General features: G+C 39.8%; 1 protein-coding gene across 1 annotated transcript in view; it reads left to right on the forward strand.

Annotated features, from left to right (window-relative positions):
• The first annotated feature begins 892 nt into the window (after window positions 1–892).
• The window catches only part of Rps23 (ribosomal protein S23), a 10,984-nt gene continuing 2,083 nt past the window's right edge, over window positions 893–9,793 (forward strand). The window contains exons 1-2 of the mRNA XM_010643127.2: window positions 893–937; window positions 9,667–9,787. Coding sequence (XP_010641429.2) covers window positions 893–937; window positions 9,667–9,787 — 166 coding nt within the window. The remainder of the gene's footprint in view (window positions 938–9,666; window positions 9,788–9,793) is intronic.

Consider the following 9,793-nt stretch of genomic DNA (forward strand, 5'->3'; position numbering starts at 1 on the left):
GATTTGGGGCGGGGTGGGGCAAAGGTTTTTTTAAAATTTTGTGTTCTGATAAAGAACGCAGCACAGTGCTGGTGTTTGTTAAATGGACAAATTTATCAAGAGTAGACTTCCTGTCTCAGTTTTAGCTTGAGTGATGCAGGACATAAATATGTGTCACTACTCTGGCACATTATCTATGTTCCATGAAGTCAAAGGGAAATCTCAAGTGAGAAACATTAACATTTAAATTAAAAGCACTTACAACTATTTGATTGAGTACCCTACTCTAACAACTCAGGAGTTGATTTAATGGAAATTGGCAGGAATCATGGAGTAATTAAGTTCTGAACATGATAAGAGTTGTAGGCCTTCTCACACCCTCAAGGAGCAAGGAGCACACACTATGATTATTGTTCTGTGAACAGGTATAAGCTGGGTTTTGTTTTCAAGCAATTGAGATCTATGGAATGCTGGAAGCAACTGACTTTCCAATTACGGCTCCCCAAAAGTTTAGGCGCAGGATACTACAAGCCATATGGATTGAAGTGGGGATTAATTATATGGCATTTCTGGATAGTTTCATTCATTCATTGTGTACATTTGTGAGCACCAAATGGGGCCAATTAGACATAGTCCTGCCCTCATGGGGTGAGATTTCTGATGAGGACGCACAACATAAACAAGGAAACAAACATACAAGTCCAAGTGTGACATAGGATTATGACAAAAATTATGACGACAGTGACGTGTGAGGTGATTCCACAGAGCAGTCACAGTCACTGAGGTGCAAAAGAACTTGACCTGGTAAGGTCCAGAGAAGCCAGGCAGAGGTCAGGACGCATGGACATCGGAGAGGAGGGAAAGTGGCATCACATGAGGAGAGAGACCAGCAGGGGTCATATCATGCAGGCCCATGGAAGGGCAGATGGACTTACTGAGGTACTACATCATCACTGAGGTAAACACTGGCTAATGGATCTGTGGTTTCAGAGCCTTGGACAAAGACTGTGCGCTTGCTGGATGGTTCTTGAAGAAAATAAGATTCTGAAGCTAAATTGATCTTTGTGGGAACACTGTTTTCTATTTGGCCATGTAATATTATGGAAGAATAGATATTTTATATTCACATTTTCAGCTAAGGTTCAGCAAACCTGACTTGTTTTAACCTCCTGTTTTCCGTGGAGACTGTTGTGTGGGGTATTTTCCACATGCCTCTACTTTTCCTGCCCATGTTGTGAGTCCATCCCTGTTCCTTGCTCTGGAATAAATATCCTTTCTATCTGTACATCTAACATACCTGAAGGTTACAAACAGTGTCGTCTTCTATGGAAATGACAGCTGTGTTCATCATTCTGGAAATAAAGTATTTCCCTCCAGGGCAGAAAAATGGGGCTCAAGCACAGGGCTTATCTCTTGGAATGAAACTCACTGTGCACACAGCATACATCAACACTCACCTGTACTGCCCCCTCGGCAAGGGGGACGGACACAGGTGGATGGATGCTCATGAAACTTCCTGCATTGTGAGCAATGAAGCCTGTCTCTGATCCAGGAGTCTCATGTCTTCTGCCTCCATCGTAAAATTGGTAGACCTTTGGGGAAGCTGAGGCAGGAGGATCACCAAGCCCAGCCAGGGCAACTTAATGCCTTAGCAAGCCCCTGTCTCAAGAAAAAGGGCAGGACACATAGCTCTGTGTGAAGGCCCTGGATTCAATCACCAGTGCTGGAAAAAAAATAGCAGGCTAGTTTGTTAAGTTTACAAGTGGGGAAAATCTTACAGTCTTCATAGCTCTTGATACAGTCTCCTTGGTGATCTGAGCAGGGAGCTGCAATGCTAGGTGGGTGACAACCTACTGCTTTTCAGGGGCAAGATATCCGCTAAGCATTTTTTTGTCACTGTTTTTCTCCTCCAGTCACAAGATGGTCTATTCTCAGTCACATCTTGAGTGTGATGCCTATTCTTAAATACATGTGCTAACTTACTAAGTATTAATTATTCTTCTTTGAATATTCGTATTCAGGGTGGGAGGATATTCTGACACCAGAATGCAGGATCAGGGCTCTCACTTCTTCCTCACTGGGGGTGGAGGAGCAGGCACTGTCTCTATTGAGGCCACCATGGAAGGCTGGAGGTGATGTTGTCTATACGACAGAAAGGAGCCACAGTTGAAAACTTTCTGTGTTGGACATTTCAGCTCTTACTCTGTCTGGAGTTTTTAATGTAAGATAGTAATCTGATTTAATTTGAAAACAACTTTTTGATGCAGCCACATCATTAAAAAAAAACCTATTTTTAAAAATACTTAATTATAACTACATGTTTAGTGTACAAGATGTTCTCAAATACTTATACACTATAGTATGGCTAAATCAAACTAAATAACATATGTGTTACCTCATATACTTTCTTGTGGTAGAACATTTAAAATCCATGCTATAATTTTCATGTATAGAACACATTATTAAGTATAGTTTCCTGCCCAAGCCACAGGCCTGCCTAGAAAAGAGCTACACAGGCACACAAGCTTCATCCAGAGGCTCGCCATACTATAGTAAGTATGCGCAGATCCTAGGGAGCAGCTGTGTGGACCAGAGTGGTGCAGCTGCAGGAGGATCCCAGAGAGGGCCCCACCCCAACCCCAGAAGCTTGGGAACACCCTCCCAAGCCAGAGGCCCACCTAGAAAAGAGCTCCACAGGCATACAAGCCTCATCCAGAGACCCACCATACCATCAGCCACAGCCAAGGGCCCACCTTGAAAAGAACTATACAGATGTACAAGCAACAGTCACAGGCTCGCCCTGATACCAATGATAAATGCATGGAGAAGCTAGCCAGAAGCCTACACAGACAACAAGAACTAGGGCACACAGTCCACAGCCAAAGGCCCTCCCAGACAATAGCTACATAGGGGCCCCAGCAAGAGGCTCACCTAGGTCCTATCCCAAGTGTGCACAGGCCCCAGCTAGAAGCAGGCACAGACAACAGGTCATTTCAGGGATCTAGAAGCCACCATTCTAAACCCAGGAATTGGTGTACTAGTAAGCAGCAGAGTAAAGACTTGCTGAGAATTAAAGACTACTGGGTGAGCAAAAAGTTGCCTCAACAAAGGCACAGCAGGCTGTATCTGTTGAAAGTCTCAAAACCAGACTTCCAGATCACCTAAGGCAACCCCAAAGGACAAGATGGAACAATCCAATACTCAACCACCTGGACTCCCTGAACTGGCAACAAAAGAGGCCCTGGAAAAAAATGAAATAAAAAATAATTTCTCAGATAACAGCAGAGATTGTACCCATAGTACAAGACATGATTAATAAATCTAGAACAGACACAGATAAAAAAGAGAGGAGCTGAGAAACATGATGGAATCCCAACACAGGAAACAAATGGAATCCATAAAACAGATGCAAATAGATTTCCAGGAGATTAAACATTCCACTGAAAGTTTACACAGCAGAACAAGTCAATGCAAGGACAGAATTTCAGATACATTACATAGGATTGCAATTAGTGACCAGGAAAATAAAAATTTCTTAAAAATAGTAGGGGACCATGAGAAATCAATCCAGCACCTGCTCGACGACTCAAAGAATAACATAAGACTTATTGGAGACAATGAAGAAACAGGAGAGAGTTCAGATGACAGGAAAAAAACTGTTCACAGAAGTAATGGCAGAAAACTTCCCAAATAGGGGAAAAGAACTTGACACACAGATGAGTGAAGCTTATAGGACTCCAATTAGCCACGATTAAAAAAAAAAAAATCTACACTTAGGTATACAATAGCTGATTCCAGAAGCCGAAAAGAAACACAATTCTACAAGCAGTTAAAGAAACAAATCACATATAAAAGAAAGCCTGTCAGCATCACAGCAGACTTCTCAACAAACCCACAAGGCAAGAAGAGCCTGCACTGTTGTATTTTTAGCCCTAAAGGGAAAAAACCTCCAACCCAGGCTGATGTACCCTGCAAAACTATCTTTCAAAATTGGTGGAGAAATAAGATTCTTTCAAGACAAAGAGCACCTTAGGAACTTCATGAATACTAAACCAGCGCTCCAAAAGAATTTAAACAATATTCTAGGAAAAGACAACAAAGGTCACAACCCCAGGAAGCCCAGCAGAATGAATCCATCAGGCACAACAAGAAATGAAACGCAAAGGGTGAGAATCCAACAAAAAGAAAAAGTCATGACAAGTTTAAGTCAATATAAATCAGTTAAAACCATGAATGTTAATGGTCTCAACTCACAATCAAAAGAAACAGACTGGCAGAATGGGTCAAGAAGCAAGATCCAACAATATTCTGCATACAAGAAACATACTTAATTCAAAAATAAACTCATAGACTGAAAAGTTAAAGGGTGGAAAACAATACTCAAACAATACCCCATGTAACAGAAACCCCCCGCAAAAAAGCAGGAGCAGCTATCCTCTTTACAGATCAAGTGGATTTCAAACCAACAATTATTAAGAGAGACAAAGAAAGACACTACATCCTTCTAAAGGGAACAGTCCAAGAGTAAGAGATGACAATCATTAATATATATGCACCAAACACTAGCGCACCAACTATATAACAAATACTAATGTACATGAAAAATCATATAAGCACTAATATTAGTGGGGGACCTCAATACCCCACTGTCACAAAAAGATAGATCAACCAAACAAAAAATAAACAATGAAATAGAACTCAATCAAACTCTTAACAAAATGAACTTAACAAGATTTTTATAGTGTTCCACCCCACAAAATCAGAATACACATTCTTTTCAGATGTACATGGATCATTCACCAAAAGAGACTACGTACTCGCTCACAGAACATGTTTAAATAAATGCAAAGGAACTGAAGTTATCCCCTATATATTATCAGTCCATAGTAAAATGAAATTGGAGATCAATAGCAAAAGAAACCACAAGAATTTCATAAGCACATGGAAATTGAACAACACACTTCTGAATAACCAATGGGTCACAGAGGAAATTAAAGAAGAAATCAAACAGTTTCTATAATTAAATGACAAACATATCTGAATCTATGGGACACAATGAAAGTAGTCTTCCGAGGGAAATTAATAGCACTGAATATACATATTTGGAAAACAGCAAGCTCAGTGAAACAACCTGATGCTGAACCTCAAGCTTCTAGAAAAAGAAGAGCTGGGCAAGCCCAAAGCTCATACATGGGAGGAAATTATAAAGATCAGGGCAGAAATTAATTCAATGGAGACTAAGAGAACAATACAAAAAAAAAAAATCAATGAAACCAAGAGTTGGTTCTTCAAAAGAATAAACAAAATTGACAAATCCTAAGCCAACCTTATCAAAAAACAAGGAAAGAAAAGGCCCAAATCCATGCAATTGGGAATGAAAACAGTGAAATTACAAAAGACCCAGCAGAAATCCAGAGGATTTTCAATACCTATTTCAAGAACCTATACATCAATAAGATGGAAAATACAGAAGAAATGGACAGATTCCTAGATATGTATGAATTACCAAAGTTGAATGAAGATGACCTAAAAATTCTAAATAACCCAATATAGATCAATGAAATTGAAAATGCAATTAAAAACTTACCAACTAAGAAAAGCCCGGATCCTGATGGCTTCACTGCTGAATTCTACAAGACATTTAGAGAGGAACTATTGCCATTATTGTTTAAATTTTTCAATGAAATTGAAAGAGAAGCAATACTCCCGAATTCATTCCTGGAAGCAAGCATCACCTTAATACCCAAAGCAGAGAAAGACCCAACCAAAAAATAGAACTATAGACCAGTCTCACTAATGAAGATAGATGCAAAAATCCTTAATAACATAATGGCAAATAGAATCAAGAAGATCATACATCCTGACCAAGTGGGATTCATCCCAGGGATGCATGGATGGTTCAACAGACTCAACTCAATAAATGTAATACACTATATAACAGAGCCAAGGACAAAAACCACATGATCATCTCAATAGATGCATAAAAAGTATTAGATAAAATCACTCATAATAAAAACCCTACAGAAAATTGGAATAGATGGTCTCTACCTCAATCTGATAAAAGCCATCTATGAAAAACCAACAGCCAATATCATACTAAATCATCAGAAACTGAAATCCTTCAAACTAAAAGCAGGAATAAGACAAGGATGTCCACTAACACAACTCCTGTTCAATATAGTTTAGGAAACATTAGCCACAACAATTAGACAAGAGAAAGAAATAAAAGGAAAAAAGATAGGAAATTAAGAAATCAAACTGTCACTATTTGAAGATGAGATACTCTACATAGAAGACCCAAGAACTCCACCAAGTCTTCTAGACTTAATAATCAAATTCAGCAAAGTAGCTGGATACACATGTCAACACACAAAAATTAATAGCTTTCCTGTATACGAAAACAGACAGAGAGAAACTGGGCAAACAATTCCTTTTACAATAGCATCCAAAAAATTGAAATACCTAGGAATCAACCTAACACACACAAAAAAATCAAAGACCTCTACTATGAACACTATAGCATTCTGAAAAAGAGATTGAAGAGGATATCAGAAAATGGAAAGACATCCCTTGCTCCTGGGTAGGAGTAAAAATGGCCATACTTCCAAAACTGCTATATAGATTCAATGCAATCCCATTTGAAATCCCAGTGCATACTTCACAGACCTTGAGAAAAAAATAAAAAAATTCACTTGGAACAAGTATCATAATCCCCAACTTGAAACTATACTACTGTAATAAAGACAGCATGGTACTGGCAAAGAAACAGACCCGAGGACCAGTGGAACAGATTAGAAGATGCAGAAACAACTCCAGACACACTCACCTACCTCATCTTTGAGAAAGGAGCCAAACACCCTTACTGGAGAAAAGAAAACCTCTTTAATAAATGGTGCTGGAAAAACTGGGTTTCAACTTGCCAATAATTAAAACTAGACCTAAATCTCTCACCATGCACTAAACTAAAATCGAAATGGATTAAATATCTTAATATTAAAGCAGAAACACTAAACCAGCTGGAAGAGAGGTTACGTAGAACTCTTGAAGACAATGGTGTAGGAAAAGTTTTTATGAACAAAACTTCAGTTGCTCATGAACCAGTATAAACAATCAACAAGTGGGATTTCTTATTAAATAGCTTCTGCACAGCAAGAGAAATGACCAACAGCATGAAGAGACAACCCACAATACAAGAAAAAATTTTCACCAGCTCTTCCTTAGACAAAAGTCTACTATCTAGAATATATGAAGAACTTTAAGAAATCAGACCTCCCAAATTTAAAGACTCAATGCAAACATGGGCATCCGAAATGAACAGACATTTCTCAGTCAAAGTAGAAATAGCACATAAACATATGAAAAAATGTTCAACATCACTGGTCATTTGAGAGATGCAAACAAAAACAATACTGAGATTCCACCTCACCCCAGAAAGAATGGCTATCACGAAATCAACCAATAACAAATGCTGGTGGGGATGTGAGGAGAGAGGAACCCTGCTCCACTGCTGGTGGGAGTGCAGACTGGTGCAACCACTATGGAAACCAGTACGAAGATACCTCAAAGAACTAGGATTGGAGGTCCCATTTGACCCAGCTATCCCCCTGCTACATATCTTCCCAAAAGAATTAAAAGAATCATATCACAGGGATACATGTGCACCCATGTTCATAGCAGCACAATTTGTGATAGGTAAGACTTGGAAACAGTGCAATCGTCCATCAATGGGAGACTGAATAAAGAAAATGTGGGTTTTTAAAATAAAACAGAGTACTACTCAGCTATAAAGAATGAGAAACTAGAGACATTTATAAATAAATAGATGCACATTGACGCGGTACTCTTAAGTGAAATAAATAGGACACATGTAAATACCGAATAGTTTCTCTAGTGTGAGAAACTGAAAGTGTAAAGAACTAAAAGATATAACAGATAATGTGAAATAGGAAGAAAAGGTGTAAAGGGAAGGGGAAATTGGAGGGGTAGGGGAAGAGAAAGAAGGGAATGGAATTCATGTGAGAAAAAGAAAAAATGGAAACAAAGACTTTGTAGATAGGGAGGGGTGGAGTGAGTGAAGGGAGGGCAGGATTGGAATGGGGGAAAAATAAGAACCAAGATGGATTATGTAAAAGTGCAAACTTCCAATGATTAATGTCATCATACTGTATACCTAAAATGTACCAATAAAAAATTTAAAAATTAGTTTCCATGCTACACAGAACACTTGAATTTATTCCTTCTAAAATTTGTACCCTTTAGCCAATAAATTTTGAATTTGAATCCCCTATGGCCCTCAATTACTGGACACCACCACGTATTCTCTGCTTCTATGAATACCAATTCTTTTCTTTGACTCCACAAGTGGGATAGTGCAGCATGTCTCCCCATGATCTCACTCAGCGCTTTGGTTTCCAATACTACCTATCCAGTGATGACTTTGATGAACTTCCTGTCACACATCCAACTACCCACTCTATATCCCTGGATGGCTAGGAACATCTCAAACTTAATGCATCCAAACACAACTCTTCTCTTTCCCTTCAAAATCAGCTCTCCCAATACTTCCCACTCCGTTAATAATACCAGCAACCAAGTGCACAGGTCAAACATCATGGGGTCATAACTAACTCCCATCTTGGTCCTCAGAAACTCATGATGGCTCCATCACAAAACAATTAATTATGAACGAATTCACCATTTTTTTTACCACCTCCTTTGTAGGTCGAAGTCATTATTATCTCCCACTTTACAATTATACCTTCCTCAATGGTCGCATGCATGATTCATGTGTTTTTCTCCTCAGAAGGGCCAAAGTGACAGAAACATCAATCCTACTTTGTTAACTCCTTTGCTCACAACTGTATAAAGGTACTCAGTCACTGGACACCAACACTTCAAAATGCAAGTGGGAGGGGAGCTCCACTGTCCTCTGTGCAACTCAGCCCTCCAGGGACCCTGCTGCTCCTTGCTGAGCTTCCACGGGCTGTATTCTATAATTAGACTGGCTTGTTTAGGTCTCAGTGCAAACGTAGTCCTCACAGAGATATTTTTTAAGTTTTTAAAAAAATTATTATGCATGTTTGCGGCGCATAATTACACTCACCCTGAGAAATAACATACATGTCGCATGTTAGTCTTTTATGTCCTTCCCCCAGAGCTACCTTCTTAATCCACTGCATCCACAAGCGCTAAATCAGATCACCGACTCGTCTATTTTTTCTCTACAGCACTTATCAGTGTGAAAAATTATCTTTCTGATTATCTGTAAATGTCCATATATACCGTCTGTTCCCTCACATCTACATAAAGATAAACCTGGCCTGAGGATTTAGCTCAGTGGTTCCGCTGAATGCCTCGTAAGCGCAAGGGCCCAAGTTCGATTCCAGGTACCAGAAAACAAACAAACAAAGACAAACCTCTCACGAGCAGAAACTTCCACTCTCGTTAACTACCACACCCCCAGTACACAGAGGAGACATTTTTAAAAGTATCTGTGGAATAAGCATCCACAAAACTCTCCTGTTTACTCCTCTTTACGGAGAAGCAATTAGAGTTGATTAAAGGAGTTGCTCAAGGTCGCACAACCAGGCAGAATACCCCAAAGCCTGGATAGGTAACTACCACGCTACGTTGTCTCATTAAACTTTACAATGCACTGTGCTGCCTCGCCTGTTCTTGTGACTTTAGGCTCAGAAGTCTAAGGTGCCGGCCTCCACTCGGGCCCACTGGGACGCAGACACCGACGCGGGCACTGCAGCGACCCCTGCGAATCTCCGTCTCCCCGCGCCCCTCTCGCCCCGAGGCCCGGGTGCGC

This window comes from Fukomys damarensis, unplaced genomic scaffold (genome assembly GCF_012274545.1).
Source record: "Fukomys damarensis isolate Sample0158 unplaced genomic scaffold, DMR_v1.0_HiC HiC_scaffold_3, whole genome shotgun sequence".
Taxonomy (NCBI): Eukaryota; Metazoa; Chordata; class Mammalia; order Rodentia; family Bathyergidae; genus Fukomys; species Fukomys damarensis.